At 34.3% G+C, this 26242-nt stretch overlaps 1 protein-coding gene across 2 annotated transcripts in view; it reads left to right on the top strand.

The window, feature by feature from the left end:
- The window catches only part of RPH3AL (rabphilin 3A like (without C2 domains)), a 2297739-nt gene that overhangs the window by 825325 nt on the left and 1446172 nt on the right, over positions 1-26242 (top strand). For both annotated transcript variants that reach the window (XM_044054286.1, XM_044054287.1), the window contains exon 4: positions 3457-3586. In XM_044054286.1, coding sequence (XP_043910221.1) covers positions 3457-3586 — 130 coding nt within the window. The remainder of the gene's footprint in view (positions 1-3456; positions 3587-26242) is intronic.

The raw sequence follows: 26242 nt of genomic DNA, 5'->3' as shown, positions 1-26242 counted from the left end.
CTTAGCAGGACCAGAGCAGACCCTCATAAATGGAAACTAGATCGGGGTGTCTTTCAAGATTTGATCCATCTGTGGGGAATTCCTCAAATAGACCTGTTTTTCCCTCTCTGAACAGTCGTCTGGCAAAATTGTTTTTTCAGGACTCCATACAGGAAGGCCTGGAATATAGATGTGTTTTCTTTTCTTGGGACAGGAATGTTCCTGTTTACTTTTCTACCCTTTCCACTAAAATCCACTGTACTTCTGAAGATTCAGAAGGAATCCACCAAGATCATTTTTGTGACTCACTTCTGGTTCAGGCAACCATGGTTCTCCCTTCTTTTGGAAATGCCCAGGGTCAATTCCTCATAGATTAGATCTGCTCACACAAGACCAGGGGTGTTTGATACACCCTGAAATCCATCATCTTCAGTTGACTGCTTGGATAATAGGGTCTTAATTCCTTTTAGACACCTGTTTTCTGGGGATGTGCAGCAAGTAATAATGGAGGCAAGAAAGATTGCTACTAGAAGATCATATTTTAGCAAATGGGAAAGGTTTTCTAGTTAGTGCCAACAAAATTACCAGCACCCATTCAGGGCTAGTTGTTCTCTGGTTTTACAATATTTGTATGAGTTACTATCTTGTGACCTTTCATATTCCTCTAGCAAGATTCATTTACCATCCATTTCAGCATTTGTGCCTGTGGATCCTCCTCTTTCAATGCAATCTCTTGTCATAATGTTTTTGAAAGGGACTTTGCATAAGAAGCCTTGTATAAACCAGTGGCCCAATCCTTGGTATCTTAATTTGGTGTTAGAGAAGCTAACACTTGCTCCATTTGAACCATCTAACCTGACAGTCTTGAGGTTCTTAAAATAGCAAAACAGTTTCACTGATGGCTCTGACTTCCGCAAGAAGGATATCTGAGTTGCAAGCTCTTATGGCTAGTCAACCCTACCTTATTTTTCAGACGGACAGGATTTTTTTTTTGAGAAGTAATCCTTTTATGCCTAAAGTAGAATCTGAGTGTACTTTTAGCCAAACTATCCAACTCCCCCATTTTCTTTCCTGAACCTAAAAATGAGGGAGAGATGATACTCCATACCTTGGATCTTCACAGACAACTCTGGTGCTATCTTAACAGAACTAAATCTTTCAGATCTTCGGGTCAGGTGATCATTTCTTGTGAAGGTAAGAAGGTACAGTCTGTGTCAAAACAGACTATTTCCAAATGGTTGTCTAAGAGTATTTCCTTTTGCTATACTCACCATAGCAAATCTATCACAGGCTGGATCAAGGCCCACTGTACCCAAGGCCTTAGCTTCATCTATGGCTTTTTGGAATACCAGGAAACTTGAAATTTCTGGAATACTAGAAGTATTTTAGAGGCTGCTACTTGGTCCTCCATACATATGTTTACAAAGCACTATAAACATGATTCCTTCTCTAGGTCTAGATCATGTTTTACTAGGACCATTCTCTAGTGACTCTTGGACCCTTCTCCTTCCATCTCCCAAATATAGTTAGTTATGGTAAACTTCCCATACAGTTGAAGCTACTGCAGTAATTATCAGTATGGAGGACATAACAGTTGTACAAGTCAAACTAGCCATAACATTAGATGCTCAAATGATCACTCTGCTGTAGCTGCTCCAGTATTCATCCTCCTTGTTTTTTTTGGTTTGATTTTAATGCCAGGGTGTACATTTTTTTTTTTTTTTTTTTTGCTGTTCGTAGCATTGCCCTTTCAGGGCTCAAACTCCCTCCCTCTCTCTGCTGGCAGGAAAGCTCTGAAAGGGCTTTGTGCTCAAACTTAATTTTTACTCAGCTCAGCTCAAGCTGTGGAAGCTTACCGGCCATTATATCCTTGGCATAATATGACCCCATATAGCTAAGGCTACTGCAGCAGTGATCATTTGAACACCTAGTGTTATAGTGAGTTCAACTTACACAACTGTACTTTCCAGGAATCTCTTCCTCATATATTTACAGTTATTACGAGTACCATCACACTTCTTTCTAATAGTGTCATTTGCAAGATTTCACATAAAGAAAACTGAAAAAAATTTAAAGAATGTGTAGAAGGAGGCTTGCAAGAGCAACAGATAGGAAGTATACTTCAGGAGTATGTAAAATCAGCATTGTGTGGCATAATAACATACTTTATGTAAATATAAATTTATTTAGTAACAAGAGGTGCATCACTCTGAAGAACCTGTTTAGCCATAGCCTGATCTTTAGGAATAAATACTAAACAAAAGAAGCCAATCTAGGATAAACTAGTCTACCAAGGGACCTGAGATACTAAAAGCTGTTATTCTTGTGTTACACCAGCAAGAAAATCTGGTCCACTTAGAAAGCTGCAGTTTGCCAGTAACAGGTCTAAATGGTGGCTTTTGAAGCTGCAATCTTCTCAGTCGTCAGCTTGAGGGACTTAAGATTTTGGTGTAAAATTATGTCTCTTGTTATGCTAAAAGCTCATTATGAAGTGGGAAGGTCATTGACTATGCCATCAATATCTTTGTTAGAAAAGTGACCCATGGTCACATTGGCCATCAAGAGTCTGTAGTAAAGATGGAATCATTCTTCTTAAGGTCAAGTAAAGTTAAGTTAAAGCTGTCAGAGTTTTCTTTGTCACACAAGACTAAAAAAAAGAGGCAAAAGGAAGATGTATGCCCTGCTTGGTCCTCAACCTTTTTCAATTACATGCATGCAGTTAATACTCTGTTGCATACATGCTCACAAATATGTATTGTCTACCTATGCTGACATTAGTAGTCATCAACTTTCTGTAATCTTCCATAGGGGCTGCTGTATTTGTTGGAGATCCTTTCATCTGGGAAAGGTGATCAGAAATGAAGTTGAGTCAAGGTTGTCTGCAGCAGATATGAACACCTTTTTCCCACACTAGTTGGGTTGTCTCTAAGCTGTTTTTGGTAGCTTCCTAAAAAAAAAGTTGTACTGTTGTCTGGGACACCTATTAACGCTGATTTAATTATACTGGCCCATGTGCAAGAAGTCTGACCAGTGGTGTTGGTAGGGTAGAATATGAGTGCTGTTGGCCAGTTGTCCCCCCTTGGAAGGAGGGGATTGTTTTGTTTGGCAACCCTAAGCTTATAGGTAGCCTGTGAATGGGGAAATATACAGATGTCCTAGTAGGTCACTTTCTTGCAATCCACATTTATGCTTTGACATTAAGACATTGCACATTGTGGCTGCAAAGTATTGGAGAAGTAAACAGGACACAAGGCAAAAAAAAGGCAGTATAACAACCTTAAGGATTTGCTACTTATCTGTCACTTCAAGAAAGATCAAATAAGCTAGTAGAAAACATTCAGGCATACAGAGCTTGAGATCAGAAAGGAGAGCATAGTGTATGTTTGTAAGTACTGCTATAATATAGATTTTAAGTCTTATGAAGAGAATGCTCCAAGGTGTAAACATGTTTCAGTATAATCTTTGGTTGTATTCCAGCCGTCTTGTTGAACGTTTAGAAAACATGAGAAAGAATGTGATGGGAAATGGGATATCACACTGCTTCTTGTGTGGAGAGTTACTCGGCCTTCTTGGGAGCACATCTGTTTTCTGCCAGGACTGCAGAAAGGTAAGTTCTGCTGTTGCAGATTTAATTGTGAGCTGTAGTATCTGTTGTAGTAAATTAGTAAGTGCAGAATTTCACACAAGGTGCACAAATTTCTTTATGTATAATCAAATTTTGTAGGATGCAGCCATAATCTAATTTAAACTAGGTCTTCTAAAGTGCTAATATTTTTAAACACCTTTATTGAATTATCATTTATGACATAGGCAAATATAAATGTATATAGATGTAATTAAACCATACTAACAAGTTCACATTTACAAACATTGTATGATATATAACAATATATATATATATATATATATATATATAATCTAAGCAACATTACATAATATTTTTAATTCCTGCCTTCTGTAAAACCTCACTCCTGTAAAACACTTTCCTGCATGTACTGTTTCCACAATTTCCGTTTTTTTTTTATGCAATTTACTTTTACCCTTTTCTGAAGGTCCCACTTTTATCTCTGTTATAATTTTACTACTTTAAGTATAGTTTGGTTTAGATTTTCATTTCCATTTTCTAGTAACTGCTTTTTTTGTCAGCCAGCAGAATTAAACTTGACAAGACCTTACTGTGTCTAGGCAGTTTGGATCTTGTATCCCAGCTCAAAAATAATTTCCTTGGTTGCACTCATTTGCTCACCCAGTGTTCCTAACAGATTACTCTGTTGGGAATTTTAAAACTCTGCCAAACCATTACACTTCCAAAACGTATGCTTTCAGTTCCTTCTTCACTCCTCATTACACCACCAGCATTTGCCATCTAACTGAGGAAACATTTACTGGCAAAAATCCTAAATCTTCTAGACTTGACATATTTGGGAGGTGTGTAAATATATATATATATATATATATATATATATATATATGTGTGTGTGTGTGTGTATATGTATATATATATATATATATATATATATATATATATATATATATATATATATATATATATGGGTCCATGTCAGATGGACGAAAACCCAGATCACTGACGACCACATCACCAACAACATGTATCTTCGACAACGGTAAGTCAGTGCATTACAGAACGTAATACATTCCCGTTCTTGTAATACATTCATAAAACACATTAAAAATGTCACTTTATAATCATGGTTTAGAATTCAGATGAGCTTATATGAAGTTGGATCAGATGGGTCTTTACAGTCTTCAGTATTAGAGCCACCACAACATTTTTTCCAGGTTTTTGGTGCCTCCCATACTTTTAAAATACTGTTAAACAAAGCCTTCCAGATTTCTTTCATTTTATTCCCTCCTAACTGCCAAACTTCCACCAGAATACCATTTGTTCCTGACGATTTTCCAGTAGATTGGTTCTACATCATTTTTATCTCTCTTCCTATCTTAACTGTTCATTGTTTAGCCTCTTCTACCTCTAACCTTGACATGTTTAAGTCTTCCATAAATATTTCCATTTTTGCTTTTTCTTGATTTTCTCCACTTCTCTGTTTTATACACATTTTCATAAAACTGAAGAAATATGTCTAATGCCTCAACAGGATCTCTGATTATTTTTCTTGTTATAGCCTCCCTAAGTTTGGCAACACCCATTTCCATTTTCTGTTGCCTAAGTCTTAGTGTCAAAAGTGTTTGTGCTATAGAGTTATCAAAAAAACGTTGCTTAACAGCTAAACTCATGCATATATTATCCATGTGTTCCTTTATTTTCTCTTTAGCACTCTGCAGTTTTGCTTGCTGTTGTTCTATAAGATTCCCTTTATTTCGTAATAATTTAACCTTTGTCAGACCCACTCAATAATTCTTATTACTTCTTAACCAGATATCTTTTTTCTTTTATTTCTGTCCTATTTTGATAATAAGCTTCACTTTCATTTTATCCCACTCACTAGGTATAACTTCTAGGTCTATATTAAATCAGCGAATGCTGATTTATCAACCCCATGTAAGTGAAAGCTTATAAGCCCAAACACTTAGAACAGCGATTTTTTTCCCCAGGGAAAACAATCGCTCTTCCAAAAAAAAAAAAAAATAATAAAATAAAAAAAAAAACTTGCCCCCACACCCCCCTACTTAAATATACCAACTCCAAGACTGCACTACAGTGACAAAAACGGCAAAATAACGAAGGCGGCCAAGCAATTTCTTTCCCAGTGAAAGAATTTGCTTACATGCTGTTTCGTGCTTTCAAGTTCGATCATGACGCATTCGAAAGAATGCATCTTTGATCATATAATAGGGAACCTAACTTCTGGAGTACTTCCTGACTTCCCTAATAACTCTGAGGTAATTTCCACTATCCAGTCCTTAAATTCATCTCTTTTTCACAAGCAGGTAGGGAAGCACTGGTGTCTCATCTTTACCTCATTACCCTGCATTTTTATCTTAGAAATTATTTGGCACATGAGCTGAAATAGTTATTGAATGTGTATCAAATTTCTCAATTAAATGGACATGTTCCTGTGAAATATAATTTCTGTCAAGTCTATCCCAGTTGTTGGCCTTGGGAAATACTATATAAATTTTCTCTTGAGTTATTGAATTAACAGCTTTCATATGAAATATTTTCATAAATTTCTTTAGAAAGCTACCATCTTTTGTTATATTTTCCCTTCTAGGTCCCCAGATACATCTTCATTGCTAGAAATTGAATTTCAGTCTTCAACTGTAAGTAATATTCCTTGCTGAAAGCTAATTATTTCTCCCACACATTTTAAGCTCCAAAATAGGAGTTTTAGGTGGAATAGAAATACATGCCAGTGTAATCCTCATCCTTTGCCAGTTGCCCCATACTACTACAAATCTGCAATTACTATCTTTTTTTTTCTTTTCTATCACTACTGGATCTCCTCTAGAAATTAATACAACTACTCATCTTTTCTTTTGTCCCAGATATCCTGCAGAATATTCATCCTGAAATCCTTAATTTATTAAATTCACATGCTCAGTTCTTTCCAATATGTCCCATGTAGTATTACTATTTGCATTCTGCTTTTTTTAATACAGTTAACTATTCTTTCCTTTTTGTCTATACCTGTGAGACCATTCACATTCCAAGATAATATAGAAGAATTCCCATTATGGTAATAAGTCATTATTTTCACCTGTTATGTATGGTAGATTTTTAAATGTCTAATTCCAGCTTTTGTGATACATGCACCCATAAGTGCCTGGCAGGTTAATCATTTGTGTTTTCTTATTATCATCCACATTGGAACCTATGTCACATTTTGCAAGACTTTTGTTTTAATAAAAACCCTCAACCAGTGCTTCTTTGGTTTAGTGGTAGGGCTTCTACCTTTGAGTAGGAAGTATGTGAGTTTGAAACTGTCTGTTCCAAACTCTTATTTTTTGGGTTGGGAGGGTGGCCTAATGGTTAAGGTGTTGGCCTTACAAACACAAGGTGCAGGGTTTGAGTCTCACAAGGGATAATTGGCTAGGCTTACAATGGCTCGTAAGGGCAGTTAGCTTAGTACTAACCTATGAACCTATGAACCTATAAGAAACCAAACACAGCCTTAGAATACCCCATGACCTAGTAACTTAATACAAACTCACATAACTATGCATCTTCAAATAATGAAGTTTAACCTTCCTAATAGGAACATTTGTACCAAATGTTCAGCTGCTAACCACACCATAGTTAACTTGAAATTGAGTTTATCCATGCTAAGATGCATGTTATTGCCTTTGCTTCTAACACTAATTGATGTCTGTTTTTTAGCTTTATTCCCCTCCCCCAGATGTAAAAACTGCTTGCATACTTTGAGAAATCTTTAACTTTTAACCATGAGGAAACCATTGTTTTATCTTTTATTGACCTATTATCAGCTTGGCTCCATAGAAAGGTAAGAAAAAAAAAAACGATAAATGAAATGTTCTGCTGCAGCCTGAAAGACAAGCTGAAACACTTACTGCTAAAGAAAAATTTTCCATTGTATTCAATGCTTTTTTGTTCTCATGTTTACTTGCTTCCACTTGAGATTTGTTTTTAGACTAAGCATAGAGTCTTAATCCAGACATTTATCTGTGCAGAAGTAATTTAAAACATATCACATCTGCATATATTATGATCTGTATACCTTTACCCCCGCATCAGCAAATCAAGATTACAGCCTGTTAACTTCAACATGTCTTTTTTGCCTTTCCTCTTCTCTTTCTTTCTTAAAAGCAAGTGTTTATGTTAGTAACTTTATCACATACAAGGGCAACTAAAAATACTTTATTATAAAATATATGCAATTTATATTGTGAAAAGTTTAATAGAAATACTTTTAAGAAAAAAATAGTTTACTTAGTTCCATTTTTCCTTCCTCCTCCCCTCCCCCCAGCATCCTTCCAAACATTAATGACATAAAGTAAGGCAAATGCCTTTCAGTTTCAGACATGTTTAACAAAGTCAACAAAAGTTCAGTCTTTCCACTTATTGGCATACAGCTGTATTTCTAAATGTGATTGATGCTTTGCAGTCTGAAATTTATTCACTAAGTTCCATGTTGCTGGTCATCTTCTTTTCCATCTCTCAACTTCAAATTCCAGTTCAATTCCATGACCAGATTCTTCTGGTCAACTGTTAAGCATTTCTCTGTCTGTCAAGCACTTTCCTTTGGAACAGTGGAAAAAGCTTTAATGGCAAAGTCTCTCCAAGTGTTTTATTATCACAAGAATGAGAAGCAGAATCCCATTCTGCTTGATGGTTCATTTTGTCGAACATACTTTTACATTTTCTACTTGGCCATTGGTGCATCAAAGAATGACTTTGATTCTTCAGGAAAAAGATAATCTGAAGGCAGCTGGATACAGCAGCTTGAGTCTCACACCTGCCTCTCAGCATACCCTGATTACTGAAATAAATTTGTTTCTGTTCTGCCTGATGTACAGTGAATAATAATTTTCCACAAATGTTTTATCATCTCCAACTTTTTAATACTTTGCCTTATTGCCAACACAGTTTTGTCATGATCATCTCTCTCTGCTGGTAGTTTTGCATCTTTACTAATAAAAGTCTTGGCTGCTTTCTCCTGGCCATATTTGCAGCATACACACAGTATGCCCTTTTTGTTAACAGTTACTGCTGTAAGAATGCCAGTCCATATGCTTATTTGTGCCTTCATAAAATTAATACACTCTGTTCCTTCTAGTTTCTCTGGTAGCAGAAAATCTCAAGATTTTACCTATCTGCTGTGTCCTCTAATTCTACCATTTTTTTGAAATGTCTCTTCTTGAGCAGTCTCATATTCAGCCAGCCTTTTCTTCATTTTAGCCTCTGGTTTTTGCAGTATTCTCAGCTCATCTGAATATCTGTTTAAATCTTCTTCCATTTCTCCAGCCTTTTGTTATGTGCGTAGATATACTCCTTCGGTGTTTCATTTATTTTAATCAGTTCTGAGCATATTTGACTTGCTTTTTTTTCCTTCTAGGTTACTGGAAGCCATGTCTTGCACCAGAGCTGGAGCCTGAACTGTTTTTTCTGCACAGCTGTAAGATTCTTCCCAGTCAGTGTTTTCATATTACCTTTCCTAGGTGATTTTCTTTCAGCCTGTCTTAGCTTCTCTTTGCAAGCATCAAGGCAGTGTTTTACTTACAGGCCTGTAAATTAATTTGATTCAAACTGACAGTATCTCTGTCACACTGGGAAAGCTTTTCGAAGTGCTAATATTTGTGAATTTATTCCAAAGTCTGAGGACAGACTATATAATAAGTCTCTTTCCACTTTTTTATTTACCTTCATATTGTACTTTGTGCCTTCATATCTGAAAGTTATTTCACTGTAGTGAATGTGAGTTCCTGTAAGTGACCCAAGTACCTTATCATTCAGACACCTAAAGTCAACATACAGTTTAGTTCTTAAAGTCCTGTTAACTTGTACTATTGAGATTGTGCAATTGTAGCAATACAGTGTAATCGTTGAACATCAAGGAAAGAAAGTTTTGAGTACGTTTGTGAACTAGTCCAAAATGAGTCTGCATAAGAACAAATGTTAATGTTGTATGTTCCATAACTGGCATTGCTAATGTTTTATGGAGTTCACCTAGAACTAATATTTTGTAGAGTTCATTCAGAACCTTAGCATCCCTTGTGCAGGTAGATGTAAAGATTAAATCAATCACTGTATTGACCCCAATGTTTAATACCACAGATGTGAGATTTAAAATTTGAGAGCATTATGAATTAATACACTAGTGTCTTTAACCTCATTTCCAATGGAAAGAGGGCTGTTATTAAGTGAAGTTGTAGGGGACTGTTTTGTCGCTACCATGGAGTATCACCGAGTCTTTATTGGAATTAAGTATAAGGCCATTGGTTGTTGTTTATTTATGCACTTCATCCCCCCACTTCCAGTTATATTCCCCAGTCCCCACTGTACAGTAACCTTGTAGTGGCAAAGCCAGTAAATTTCAGTTAGCTGAACCAGCTCTACCAGAAGTCTATGACTTTCCATTTTTACAGAAAGTTGTGCTCATATATGTATTTACACACACACACATGTATACAGGCTCCAAGATTTCACTATAGTGGGGAAAAGGCAAATTCACAAATCCCCTCTGTTCAGTGATCTCACACAGAAAAAAAAGCCAGTAATATTTTATTAGTTGACTTTCTCTTAACTCTTCCAACTTTTTTCTGTGCTGCAGTTTAAACTATTGACAATTTATTTGTATATACAGATATATATATATGTTTATGTTTATGTGTGTGTGTGTGGGTCTACTTTGTTTCATGGAATATCATTTCACTGAATTTCATTTCACCCCAACCATATAGCTGAAAACACAAATTACTGAAAACTTATTTCACTGAATCTCATTTCACTGAACTGCAGTTGGTATATATGGCTCTTTGTAGAGTACTGTAAGGCAAGTAAAAGGTATATGCCCTTTTCCAAACTGTAGTACAATCCTGGAGTTAGTATATATAGTTAGGGGGGTGTGGGTGGTATAGCCCCCCAAATAGTTTGAGTACATATTGTCTTCTGGAGAGCGTTAGTCATTGATGTTGTAAGTATGCATGTCTATTGTTTAAACTGTATTGTTTTGAAGTTTTTGGTAAAATATAATATAAAACAAACTAGGTGGGGGCTACCCAGGCCTCCTCTGAAAATGGACTCTGTCCCAGTCGAACTTTCCTGGTTAACAAATGTTGAATAAATAAATAAATAACTAGACAAGTAGTCTACTTGTTCTTCTGGCAGTTTGCTACATAGATTCAAGACTATGATCTGATTGACAGGCTTCATTTAATAGTCCTGGGTTTGATTCCCTCAGCCTTCATTTGTCTTAGGTGTGTCTCTGTTCAAATCACTTAACCAGGCAGTGTTTCAGGGTCACCTTTGAAAAGATGCAGTTGTGCCTGGTAGATTTACCTGGTCAACAGTAAAATAAAAAAGTACAGCTTCTTTCCTTCCTGGCTTATACACAAATACAATAAAATCATTTTTCTAGTCCTCTGGTTCTTTTTTATCTAATAGATTAAACAACCAGAAATTAAACACGGATGCATAGATTAGGTTGTTTTGTTTTACTTTACAAAATGTCATCTTTACCATGTGATACATTTTAAAGGGTAAAATTGATTCAGTAACTTTAAAACAAACTACTGGCTCTGACATATGGTATGTTTATTTTGTGAAGTAATTGTTCAGTTTTTCTTAAATTTCCTTTGTTTCTAAAATGCATTCATTTGTAGTACATAGACACCCGATAAACTAGGCTGGTCTAGACTTCCTTTTAACATAGTTATAGATGCTATGTTGCTTAACAGAATGTCTGTGAATTTGGATCTTTATTGTCTCATAGAGTATTTTAGCTCTAATGTTACTTTTCTGAACTTGGACTTGATTATAGAAGTAGAGCACTGCCTGTGGATATTAGGTTTGCATTTCTTTTTTTCTGAGCAACATTAGCAGTCTTTGGTTCCACCATGGAACATCTTCCATCCAGATTACAGTTACATTTTTTCTTAGAATGGTTATCCAGAGATCCTGATGTTTGCTGTTAATATCCAGTATTGCTTATGACTGGATTGTAAAGCTGTATGATTCCAACGCGAATCATTCAAACCATTCATAATTGCTGAAATCCAGTTTCCTGTTGTCTTGTATGCTTGTTTTCACAAAAGTTTAGTACAAAGTAAGTTATAGTGCAGGTTATCGCTCAGTATATAATGTGTGTTAGACCTCAGTTTTACAGTCTAGATTACATGTTATAGAACTAGTCAAGTATATTCCTGTCATAGGAGAAGATACCAATTGTTTTTTATTTTTCACAGAAGTAGGTATCTTGAAATTCTGGTGTAACATGCATACACTAGAAAATGTAATCCAGCTAATGTAGAAATAATGTTGGGTTAGGAGAATGTACCATAATGGAATGTTTGGTTTAGGAGAATGTACCATAATGGAATGTTTGAGGGAACAAACACTTGTAACAAGGATGTCTGTATCCCTTTGTGATTAACTCTTCTACTGTTTGTTAAATAAAATAAAAACTCTGTTTTTATATTTGTTTTATTTCGGTATGCAAAGTATGTTTTAAGTTGTTATAGTTTTATAATGTAACGTTTTTGTCATAGATTCCCATTATTTAGTAACACTTTCTGATATGCTGCAAAAATAAATGGCTACTGTAAAAAATGCTGTAACTAATATTGTGCGACTTAAACATTAAACTAGAGTGTAAATGAAATTATCAAAATGTTCAGTTAATTGACAAACTTCAAAATTTCAGTTTTATATATTACTTTAAAATAATTGCATCACAGTACTTCCTTGATTGTTGCCGATTCATTCCGAGTTTGCAAACACTACTTTGCATTTAGACTAGATGATTTATATTCCTGTAGTTTTCAATGCCATTCAGCCTCTACATGTAAATGTCGTTGCCAGGTTCTAGCATTATTTTAACAGACTGATAAAGAGGCTGTGCTAAAACATTTCTGTATCTTCCATTGTAGCTTTGTTGCACAACCCTTTTTTTTTTTTTAAAACAGGTTTATTGTTTTAACATATAAGAGAAATATCATAACAATTTTATACAAGTAATTAAAAATAGGTATTATTATAATATTCAACAAAACAACTAAAGTATTTACAAAGATATCCACTACAATCAGATCAATTAATTAAACTAAAATACCATGCTATTGAAATTAAAATTTTTTTAACAAATTTTGTAAATTATCCCATACAATAAAATAAGATGTTTTTCTATTTGTTCTAGTCCTAATTGTGTTTATTTCCATATGGCACACTATATTCATAACATTTTTAAATTCATTGAACGAAGGAGGTGTATCCGAAATCCAATTTCTAGTTATTATTTTCCTAGCCACTGCTAGAATAGACCATAACAAGGGAAGCTTAACCTTTTTAACACTTTGAGGTACAGGTGTGTTGAATAATATAAGAGATTTAGAAATAATGAAATTATCTGTAAAAAGAGCCTGCAAAAATTCATTAATTGACTTCCAGTATTCTTTCAATTTTATACAGTCATAAAACATATGAGCCCAGTCAGCATTAATTTCTACATTACATCTCTTACATAGATTATCTTTATTGTTTATTTTATTCATCATCAAAGGTGTATAAAAAGATCTATGTAAAAATTTCCATGTGTAAAGTCTCCAGACAATGGAAGACGTAGTTCTATAAGCAGATTCCAATATATATTGTTTATCTTGTTGATTTGGTGGGTCCCCATTAATAGAAGTGAAATAATTCCAGTATGAATCTACACTGTAAAAAGTTTCTTGTCTGATAAAGGTAAACTTTCATACATACATAAAGTTATCAGAAACTTTATGTTGTAAATTTAATATCAAGTAATCAATCAGTGTTGGAATAGATTCTTTAACAGTTATAGACATTAAATCTATTTTATTAATGAGATGTTGTCTAAAGGTCTGAACCTCTAACCAGCAAGTTTCTCTTAGATCAAATTCTTGTTTTAAGAAATCTAGATTTTTAAATTTATTATCAGATATCAACTGATACCAGTACTTTAGATCATTATCTATAGCTAAATGAGTTCCTTCAGAAGTAGATGACAAAAGCATACCCTGAGTATACATTATAGGAAATACAATAAAATTCCATTCCCTATACTTAGGGTGCATGAATATAAAGTTACGATAACTAATAATAATATTTAATGGGTAACAAACCATATGTTTAGGTGTAATAGGTGAAGTACAAAATTCCTTTAGTAACCATAACATGGAGTTATTTACAATCATATTTTTATGTGTTAAGGAGATTTTCATGAAGTGTATACTAATTAGCTCCCAATAATCTTTCCATTTTGTGACATATGACTGATCTATTAATAAAGTAATAACTTTTACAATAGAAGAGATAGTATATAAATTAAAGTCTGGAAAAGAAATACCCCCTTGAGACCAGCTATTAGTATGTTTCTTTAATGCAATCCTAGGTCTATTAGGTGCCCATAAGAAATTTTACATTAGTGTGTTCAGTTTCTTGATAATTATTTTTGTAGGTGGAAGTATTATTGATTGTATTAAGTATAAAATCTTGGGGAATATTATCATTTTAATAATTGTAAGTCTCTCCTCCATAGTAAAAACATATTATTCCAGGTATTAAAAAGATTTTGTATATTAAGAAAACAGGTATTATAATTATTATATATAATAGATTTAATATCTTTAGATAGTATTATACCTAAATAAGTTATCTGACCTGAATTGGGTACATATTTAGTAAAATCACTAATGAGAATATTTTTTGTGTATATATAGGTAGTATTTTAGTTTTTCTTCATTGAATATTAAACCAAAAATACTTTTAAAATTCATCATGTTATCAAATAGAGACTGTATAGAAGAATTAGATCCTGCTGATGTAATTAGAACATCATCTGCAAAAGTTGAATTTTGGATGTTGCATTTTCATCTATTTCAAAACCCTCTATGTCAGTACTGTTTCTGATCAAATTAGCCCAAGGCTCCATTACTAAAGTGAATAATAGTGGAGAAAGTGGACATCCTTGTTTTGTACCTTTAAGAATGGGTATTTTTGTGAAACATATGTTCCTACCTTAATATAAGCCAACGTTCCTTTGTATAAATGTTCAATTAGATTTACAAATGCATCCGAGAAGTTTGTGCACTTCATTAAGGTAAACAGATAGTCCCAACTTACTGAATCAAATGCTGAACTTATATCAAGACTAATAAGTGTTAAATCTTTCTTTTTCCTATTTGCAAAATCTATTAATGTTAAAGTTCTTCTTATATTATCAAAAGTATTTCTATTTACAATGAAGCCTGTCTGATCTATATCTATAATGCGGGGAATGATTGTCTTCAATCTATCAGCAAAGATATTCATAAACATTTTATAATCGACATTAAGTAATGAGATGGGCCGATATGAAGAACATCTAGTTGAATCTTTATTAGGTTTTAAAATTGGCGAAATAAATGTATATTGCCAAGTTGGGGGGGTTATTAACTCAGTTTGGGCCAAAATAAAAACCTTATGTATTAATGAATATGTATTTTTAGAAAGGATTTTATATATCTCTGGTATAATACCATCATTACCCGGTGCTTTGTTTGATTTAAGCTTATTTATTTGTGTAATAACTTCTGTATACGAAATACTCTTGTCCAATAGTTTAATCTGTTGTTTATTAAGCTTTTTATTCATATTTGTGGTTATAAACTCCTTTATTTTATCTTTAGGTTCCATGTTAATATTATTATGGTTAATTTTGTGAAAGTGATTTCTAAATTCATCTAGTATTTCTGGTATACTAGAAACATTCTTCTTTTCCTTAGAGAAAAGATTTCTTTGATATGGTTTTGTTTATTCAACCTTTTTGTTTTATTTTTAAGTCTATGTAAGTATTTGGGGCTTATTGAATAAGACAAAATCTTGTATTTCTCTAAAGTTATTTTAACTTTATGAGTTAAAATTTCTTTGTATTTCTCATTTAGTTTGTTTATTTCTTCAATAACTTTCTTGTCCATAATATTTTCTTTATTATTATGTTTATAAGAGTCTAATTTACTTTGAATATCTAACAATTCCTTATCCCAAGATTTCCTTTTATTATTATACCATCTGATACTTTGTCCATATAGATATGATTTTAAGGCATCCCAAACATAAACAATGGAGACTTTCAGGAGTGTTATTTATGTCTAAAAAATGTTTTACTTCTGAAAGAATATATTCTTTATAGTCTTTTAGTTGAGTTAAGTATGCTGGTATCCTTTTGATCTAAACATTATGAGTATTTTTTATCATGAATTCAAAAACAATTGAATTATGATCAGATATAGGACATGAAATGATTTTGAAATTAATTAAATCTTTTACCATCTGGTTAGAAATAAAGACCCTGTCTATTTTTGAATAAGTTTTGTATCTGTTAGAAAAAAAGGTGTATGGTAATGATTTTGAATCTATCTGATTATTGATATCATTCAAATGATAAGAATTAGCAAAATCCTTTAAATGTTTTGCATTAGATGTAATTCTTCTCTTTCCTATAGTGGTAGTATCACTTTCATGTAGTATACAATTAAAGTCACCAGTTAAAATAATATCCCCTATAGAGAATGATATGATCTTATCAAAATGATGTTTCACTGTATTAATACCAATTCCAGGTATCCAATATACATTAATTAAAGTGTAAGTCTTCCCATTAATTTGTATTGTAACCATACAAAACATTCCTTTGTCATCCTGATAAGACTTAATGGTTTTAGGAATGGGCATACTTTTATTCCATAAAATAGCCACTCCTCTTTTTTTCTGAGTGTGCTCTGAACTAACCAATACTGTATATTTGTTTGTGGCTAGTTTATCAATATCTTTTTTCAAGAGATGGGTTTCTTGTAGGAAGACTAAGTTGGCCTTATGTAAATTAATGTATCTTATTAGGCTTGCCCTTTTTCATGGATTATTCAATCCATTAATGTTTAAAGAAATTCCTTTTAAAAATGTCATTTGGCATTTTTAAAACTTAAGAATCTTATGATCAAAATAACAAATAACAAGATAAGTAATGTTACATCTCCTCCTTTAGGTGTACCTTTAAATATAGCTGTATTTATTGAATCTCTTATGGGATTTCGTATAGGATTCAATTTTGTTTGTAGTGACAATGAATGTACAAAATATATTGTGGATGTCAAAACTATATACAAATAACAATGAACAAGTGAAAATAATGTAAGGATTAAACCTTGCATCCAGCCTGGAGTTATAAACTCCAACTTAGAGTAGTATTTACCACTCAAGTTAACCCCCTACCCTAAGCAGCAGTACGTCAGCTACCACCTTATCAATTTAATACTAGTTATATTTAACTGAAGTTAACAGTTTTCAATTCAATTATCTAGCAAGACAAGACTACACATTTGGTAAAACAGCATCATATAAACTAACATAAACCTTTTTTTTTTTTTTTTTTTTAAACTGTTCATACTACTATATACATCCATGTAATATAAAACACTTGTATTCAAATAATCTTGATGTTAGAAATCAAGAGGAGAGAAAAATAAGTTCTAACATTCATTTAAATCAAAAACTTTGGCTAATATGATTCAGACATTACATATATTAGGATGCATCTATTTTTTGTCATGTAAATACAGTTAACAGCTTCCAAAAAAAAACTTGAATTGCTTGTATATGAGCATTTACTCAAACTCATTATTGCCAATAGAATAAAATATTGTATTCATAGAAATTGTTATAAATCATACTTCATAGTTAAGCAGATTCTCTGAAACATTTATATACATATCTACATACACACACACACACACACGTATATATATATATATATATATATATATATATATATATATATATATACATACACACATACACACATATACATATATATATATATATATATATATATATATATATATATATATATATACATACACATGCATATACACACACACATACACACGCATATACACACACACAAACACACACACACATACACACAAACACACACACACACATACACACACACACATACACACACACACACACACACATACATATATATATATATATATATATCTGATCTCACTGAGTTGTATCTTTACTGAGCACCATCTTATATTGCTGTCCCTTCAATAAATTTGTCTGCTTTATACAAAATAATGCACAGCAAACACATTTTAGTAACCAGATTTTACAAACATGCTATACTACTGCTTTAAAATATATCACATGACAATTTCTTCCAGTATAGAGTTATAAAATTATTTATGCTTGTCAGTCAGATGAATTAAATGAGTTATAGTAATGTATATGTTTGGGACATAGGTTTTTAACACATATTATTAATCTGCTATTCCTGTATCTGTGATGTGTCAGTGTGATATCTAGGTCAAAGGTGAGACCAGCTGCTTTCAGCTTCTCTGTGAGAATTCTGAGAGTTGAAGCTATTGAAGTAGCTCATGGACACTGTGCATGAGACAGCTCACATCCCAGATTGTCTCTCTTAACATTTTGGTGGGAAACATTAAAAACTAGTGACAAACATTCATTTAGCAGTGTAAATGCATCTAAACATGACAAAACATTCACAATGCATTCTACAGGTTATTACAGACTCTATGTAAGTGAAATCAAGCCCAAAATTATTAATAAGTAACAAAACTCAACATTTTTGTCCCAATTCAACTCCTATGCGAATCTTATTATTTACTGTGTTTATATGATCAAAAGTATTTCTATATATTAATAAAGAAAAGAAAAAGAGAGTAGAACGTAAAAGGGTGTAAGGCAGAAATAAAAAAAAATGTAAGAGAAAGCTATAAGAAGTATATACAATAGAATATTACTTACTGTTTATATTAATAGAGTTAAAAATAAAACATATTATTTACTATTATTTAGTTCTAATTATTATTAGTTAAAGCATGACAGATTATTTACAAACAAGCATAAGCAGTGTAATCAAGAAAGTATAATTAGGTAGTGTCATTCCTGTATCTGTGATGTGTCAGTGTGATATCTAGGTCAAAGGTGAGACCAGCTACTTTCAGCTTCTCTGTGAGAATTCTGAGAGTTGAAGCTTTTGAAGTAGCTCATGGGCACTGTGCATGAGACAGCCCATATCCCAGATTGTCTCTCTTAACATATTGGCGGGAAACGTATTAAAAACTAGTGACAAACATTCATTTAGCAGTGTAAATGCATCTAAACATGACAAAACCTTCACAATGCATTCTACAGGTTATTACAGACTCTATGTAAGTGAAATCAAGCCCAAAATTATTAATAAGTAACAAAACTCAACATTTTTGTCCCAACTCAACTCCTATGCAAATCTTATTATTTACTGTGTCTATATGATCAAAAGCATTTCTATATATTAATATAGAAAAGAAAAGAGAGTAGAAAGAAAAAGGGTGTAAGGCAGAAATAAAAAAAAATGTAAGAGAAAGCTATAAGAAGTATATACAATAGAATGTTACTTACTGTTTATATTAATAGAGTTAAAAATAAAACATATTATTTACTATTATTTAGTTCTAATTATTATTAGTTAAAGCATGACAGATTATTTACAAACAAGTATAAGCAGTGTAATCAAGAAAGTATAATTAGGAGTAGCATTTGAAGAACATATAAACTTTTAAAGGAAAAAAAAAATGTATCAAATTACTGACCTTATTTGTCCTCTTCAGAAAGAGAAACAAGTTAAATCACAGCTTGCCATTAAATCTCCAGATATTTTGACTAGTTATGAAACAAAACATTTCTTTGCACACAGAGAATAACTTTGATTAAATCTTTTTCAAAATATTTGTTGCTTCTTGGAAATGCAGGAACTATATTTAAAAAGATTAATAATAAAATAAAATGATGAGTGAGAAAAAAAATACATAGTACAAATCATTTGTTTTTTAGTCTCTTCTTCTTCTTTGAAGTCTTCCACGAAGTTTCAGTTGCCAGTCTCTTTAACGAAGGAATAGCCCATTCCATTTCTTCTATTTTTTCCAAAATCTTATTTTTTTTGATAAACAGTAAAGCAGAGTCTAAGTCATCGAAAATTTTAGGACCATCAGGAAGGAAGATTTTAAGCTTGGCAGGAAACAGAAGGTATGTTTTAAACTGTGCTTTTTAAGCTCCCTTATTAGTGGCAGAAAAACTTTTCTTTTAGCTAATACCATGGAAGAATAGTCATTGTCAAAACGCACAGTTGTTTCATTAATCTTAACAGGAGCTTTAGCCCAAGCAGATTTAAGAACCATCTCTTTATCAAAAGATGATAGAAATCTAACTATAACTGATCTAGGATAGTTTTTGTTAGAGTTAGTATTAGCTATAGATCTATGTGCTCTTTCGATACCAAAAGAGAGTGCTTCTGGTAAATCTAAAGTTTTAGGGAGCCATGTTGTTAAAAAAGAAGTAATATTGTTACCTTCAATATTTTCTGGCAGTCCAAAAATCCTAATGTTATTGCGCCTAGATCTATTTTCCAGGTCATCCAGCTTTGTTTGTAAATGTGTATTTTGTTTCAGCAGAAACTCAATGTTGATTTCCTCTTCTTGGATTCTGTTTTCCATGTCATTCACAGCTTCTTCTATGCCTGTCATCTGGATCTTCTGTTGTTGCAGGTCCATATGTAACAAGTCAATTTTTTTGTAGTTTTTTCTATGAAAGTGTCTATTTTAGTATCCATTTTATCCATCTTAGCAGTAAGTTGCTAGACTATAATTATCAGAGACTGAAGTTCTTTCTTGATGCTGGAGTCTTGAGAATTTGTCTTACTGGAACTCATTTCAGACTGATAAACTGACAGGAAAATTTCCAAAGTAATTTCTGACAGGAATATTATTAAGATTTCCTTTCTTTTTTAGATATAGTTCAAGAACTATATAAAACAAACATATTTAGAAAGAAAATTACTTCAAAAATTAATTTTTTAAGTAATTAATTCCTGTCAATGTAATGAAATTGGTGGAGCTGAAGAAATCTGCTGCTATCCTGTGTTCATCCTTGGCCACGCCCCCCACACAACCCTTTTTTTCAGTCTTGTTGATGTTTGATGCTTTCTGCTTCTTTTTGGTTGATTATGCCTTCCCTTTTGACTGCGGTGGTGGTGCTGCGGTAGCGTTGTCGCCTCACAGTTAGACGTTGCCCACTCGATTCTCAGTTAGAGCTTCTTCTGTGTAGCGACATGCGTGAATGGGCGTTCCTTCGTTGAAGGTTGTGCGTTAGGCCCGGCAAGCCAGTACGTAAAAATCTACTGCCAATCATTAGCAGACCGGAGTTCCACTGTGGCTACCCCTAACCGGGAAAAGCCGAAAGACACAAACAAATGCCTTCCCTTTATGAGCATTTTAGTTGGAATGTTATGTTGTTTATGTTGGTTGTGTGATAAAATAATTTAGATTGGATAGATTTAATGTAGTATTTGTGCTGACTGGATTGTTGTGCTGTCTTTCTACTTTTGGAATCTTCTTTGATCTTAATTGTAGCTGTCATGTTTGCTTTCTGGCTGATCAAAAAGGATGTATTATTCTGGCTAAAGCATTTTTAAGTAAGTGTTATTTCATTGTTCTTTGTTTGATGAGACAGGCTGCCTTATTTAATTATATTGTATCCCTTGGTATAAATAACCCCTTGTTTCCTGAAAAATAACCTAATTTGTAAATTAAACCCACCATTTAGGAAAAAATAAAATAAAACTCACAGGATGGAGGGCTGCAACACCCCCCACCTAAATATACCAACTACGAGATTGCACTATAGTCGAGAAAAGGGCAAAAGTCAGTGGTAGCCAAGTGGTTAGTTTCCCGGAGGTGAAATTCGCCATTCCAGGAGTTTGCTGTTATAAATTGTTAATGTTGTGGTCTTGCCATTACAAGTCAACATTCTCGTAAGTCAACCTTTTCAAGTAGAACCGCCTCCACACACTGCCTCAGCTTGTTTGCATACATGCAGGTTACATGAGCTCACAGACTCATTTTTCAGAAGTGCAACATCTAGTGCACTTGCTAGGTATCAACTAAGTGACAAGAGAGCTGACAGCAGGCATTCAGTATTGTCCTCCCCTGCCTACAGGTACCTGAGTGGCTTATTGACTTTGGATCACGTACGTTATAGTCAGGGCTTTATCACTGTATGTCACGGAGCTGACATAATAAAAATAGTTTTGACAAAATATGTCAAAAAGTCCAAGACTGGGCTGTTATAACTTCATTGATCATTGAAGTGAATGCAATTCTGCAGTCTTTAAATGTTAAGAAATTTGTCGAAGTCTTCAGTCTTTTGTTTTGCTATACCAAGTAAAACAAGCAAGCATTATTTTTAAAGGGGGTGGTGGATGGGAAAATCGTTTTCCTTGAAGTGACAGTGGATAACTGAAGTTTCTGGATGAGGTGAATAAGACAGCAGGAGCGATTCAGGCACACATAGCATTAGGCATATTTATAATTTGAGTATAAAAATAGGAGGAAAAAAGAATGATGTTGGAGATATGTTAGACAGGATTCAAGATATGTAGGAGGGGATGGGAAAGACTGAATGAGCTTTCTGGTTTTTGGCCAAAATAACAGTCCAACAATGTCAAGATGTGGCTTCTTATCAGATTAGGCCAGAGGACTGAAAAACGGCTCCTTAGTGGCTTTGTAGCTGGCTAAAAAGACAGTGCAGAGCACGCATCTACAAAGTGCATCCTAAACATGCAGCTGTCTTATTGCCAGTATGGGGAACAGGAATATGTGATCCAGTATTGAACTGAACATTAATGGTAGCACTATTGTGCAAGCAAAGGAATGAGTCGGAAGAGGCTGCAGATTTAGTCTTGTAACTCAGGTTTTGATTAATCCATTTGAAGTGGCTGTGATTTAATGCAGGACCATAACAAAGCTGTGGTTTAATAGAAACTTAAAGGGGTCAGTGTGAAATTGTCAAAATTGCACATCATCTAAACCAAGAACATCAATCCGATAATACCAGATATGCAAAATATTGAACCCCAAAGAAAAACTTCCAAAACAGATTTTTTGCACAGAGCAAGGCTCCTCTGCACCTCTCATATGGAGGGCTGCGCCCCCTACATCCCCTGGTGTGTATATGCTGTATGTATATATATATATATATATATATATATATATATACACACACACACACACACACACACACACACACACACACACTTTGAGATTACACAACAGCTGGGAAAGGGCAAATCCCCAGTCTCTGCTGTACTATGATCTTGGACAACCATGTACAGCTATGTTTCAATGTTTTGCATATTCAGTGTTATGTGATCGAAGTTCTGGGCTTTGATGTGTGTATTCAACAGTTTCTCATAGACCCACATGAAGATGTGCATCAAGTTGTATGGGCTACTTGTTTTGTAACCGTATGGTGGAAGATACGTACAACATTTGTCCATCTCCAGGCAGCTAGCTAATCAGCTGCTTCTAGAGACAGGCTGTTGTAAAGATACTGTTTCACTAGACAAACTGTCATAGGTAATTACCATGTAATCAGTCTGCAGACCATTACAAGCCTAGCCAATAAACCATGTTGAAAAGTTCCCTCCACCCTCAATGAGGCAATACAAGGTAGATCAAGGGGGGGATTTAGGACTGCTCATCATTTTATCTGCATTTACCTTGAAGGTGGCAAGTGTGCTACTTTGCTTGATATGTAGTAGAGGTTTGTTCTAGAGGTGGGAGGATATGTTGAGATACAAACCTATCTTACTGCTGTGTTCTGTGTATCTGTTAATGAGGGTTTAGTTCTTTTAACTGTATATTTGAAGAACCATTTATTCTGAGAAGCAACAGGAAATCAAAAAGGGTTGGATCTTTCATGGTTCAAAAGGCAAGCCACATTTCCCCGTGGAGGAGTTCATAATAATAATAATAATAATAAAAAACAAAAAAACTTGAGTACAGGGAGAGGGTGCCCAGACTGTCCTGATAATCTATGATTTTTTTTTAAGTCAGTGATACTTTTAGTTCAGAATAGTGAGGTCTCCCATGTTGAGTGATATAATTAGACAAAACATATGCCAGAACGGACATTATTTATATTCAATAATTGGTCTGATAAGATGTGAATAAAGGAGAATTAGGGCTTATACCAAGTACAAGACTTTCCATGAAGGTCAAAAGAGAAGGAATTATCAGCAAGATATCCTAGATTATTTATGACTATGTATGATTGGAGGGGCAAATCACATATATATGGGAAAATATTTTGTTTACTAAAATTAACTATACTACATTTTTCACATTTAATTTGAGGTAATTGTCCTTGCACCATAGTCTAACCTGTGTTAAGAAGTACAGTTCTGTAAAATCTTACGTTAACAGTAGATGTCCTTCTCTTCACTGTTGCATTATTCCTAACATGAGGGATCCCCTGCCAAGGATAGCCTGACATCCAGCCAGTATACAAAAGCCTTTAGATTGTTAATGATATGCTGTACGTCACACGTATGCTCCCCATGCAAGGTGTAGGGCATAAAGGTGACATCTGGACATATCATCCTCAGAACTGAGAGCCCCAGGAAGAATGCCAGCCCTAGGATACCAGAGGGTAATATGCACACATCCAGAGGAGCAAAAGACCGGGGGGGGGGGGTGAAGAGAATGAAATCTACTGTCATGGTAAGATTTTACACAACTGTACTTTGTCCTTCTGTGCTATGTCCACTGTTGCAGTATTCTTAACAAGAGGGAGAGTGCAAAAGCTCTTGAAAGAAGATAGGGAGAAGGAAGGGCTAGCAGAGCCTTCTAGGAAACCATGAAGAATGGCCCTAGCAAAAACAGCAGTAGCGCTGGATATGACATCCAACTTGTAGTGCCTCTTAAAGGTATGCACAAAGACCGAGTAGCTGCCTGAAGGATAGAATTAGTATCCAAACCCTTGAAAAAAACACTAGAAGAATCTACAGCCCTAGTAGAGTGAGCCTTGAGCATAGAAGGAAGGGTGTTACCATGATAAGAATAACAAAAAGAAATGGCTTTAGAAATCCAAGAGGAAATAGTCTGCTTGGAAACTGCCAAACCTAATGATCTAGGATGAAAAAAAAAAAACAATAAGCAGATCAGATTTTTGAAAAGGTTTAGATCTGATGTCAGTCTTCATTTAATCCTTGACATATGAATTCAGTTCTGAATATCTGAACCAACTCGACTGTTACTACAGCCTGCGAGAACCAAAAACTCTCAAGCTAAGTCCTACCCAGAGTGCTCCTCTCCACTTTACCTCAGATCTCATTTGCCACTTTCTTGGACAGATGCATTTGCCTTGCTTTTGAGTTAAGTAAGGATTTTTTCTTATTACTTTACCTATCTTCTTTTTTTCAACAACTAAATTTATTTCTATAGTTATCCCTACCCTTACTTCTTTCTTGTATAGTTCTTAATTACCATTGTTGGTAATTTTCTCCTTTTTCTGTACATTTTGTGTACCTCTCCTTCTACCATTGTTTCTGTGCACTCCAGTGTATGATACCCTTTCCTTAAAGTTCTTTAAAAATCTTTGGCTCTTTACATTGTTTAATTGGGATATGAGTGTTTGCTTTCCAGTGAATTCCTCCACCCATCTGCCGTGGGCTTGTGTGGTGTGATTGAAACTTTCCTTTGTTATGGCTGAAATACCTAGGACCCTCCAGCCTTAAGAAATTTCAGTATTGTGTCAGTAAAATTCCTTCTTCAGACTCATAAGGGATATGCCATAGCTTTAGCTCAGAACTGCCTTTGTTCACGCCATATCTGTTAAGAGAAATAAGCAAAACTGATATTTCATCGCTTTCCTCTTACTCTGCGAAGGCCAAGTAGAGAAGCATCTCTTTGCCATCTTCTTCATTGGCACTGACAGTCTATAAATCAAATCCTCAGTGCCAAAATGCTCTTCGGCACTACTGGATGTTAGTACTGAAGCAGTGAAAATCAAAAGCCAAATCCTTGGTTCCAAACAGCTCCTCAGCACTGACAGATGGTACTGAAGCACTAACAGCCAAAAAGTCAAGTCTTCAGTGCCAAAGCTCCTCGACACTGATGGGCATTGGTATTGAAGCGTCAGCACTAAAACCCTCTATTGCTTCTAAACCTTTGATGTTGAGGACTTTGGTGGAGATTTAAACCTCTAGCTCAGTTCAAAAGGTCTCAACTCCAAGCTCTTCTTTGGCGCCTACTGATTTGCCACCAAGTACTTCTAGTTGGCAATCACCCAATTTTCAGTATTCCCCATCCATTCATATTTTTGCTGGGGAATTACTTTCAGTCCTTTTGTGTAGACCCAAGTCTCCCTCAGTGTCTTCTATCCGTCCCACCAAAAAAAAAAAAAAAAAGAGAGAGAGGACTTCTTTGGTTCTATTTAAGCCTATTGGGGCTGTATTTGCCTGGTTGACCTCAAGGGGCAAGACACTATTCCAATTGTTTTGAAGTTATCTCTGCACCTTGGGGCTTTGGCTGGGGTCATTCTGCACCAGTGTTTTTGTCTCTGAGGCAGTCTCGCCAAAGTAGAGAATGACCAGTCTTTGAGGCTATGGAGTGAACCTTGGCTGCCTCAGCCACTCAATTGACCTCTTCCTCCTTGAGGCATATTCTTTCCTCGAGTCCAGTTATCCAGCCTGTTCCTCCACTGGACTCATGAATGCTAAAACCTCATGAGACTCAAATCAAGATTCTGTCTTCTTCTGAT

Source organism: Protopterus annectens, chromosome 13.part0 (assembly GCF_019279795.1).
Source record: "Protopterus annectens isolate FY-2018-M chromosome 13.part0, PAN1.0, whole genome shotgun sequence".
Classification (NCBI taxonomy): Eukaryota; Metazoa; Chordata; order Ceratodontiformes; family Protopteridae; genus Protopterus; species Protopterus annectens.
Note: the sequence above shows the minus strand (reverse complement) of the source record. Positions and strands in the feature narration are given on the sequence as shown.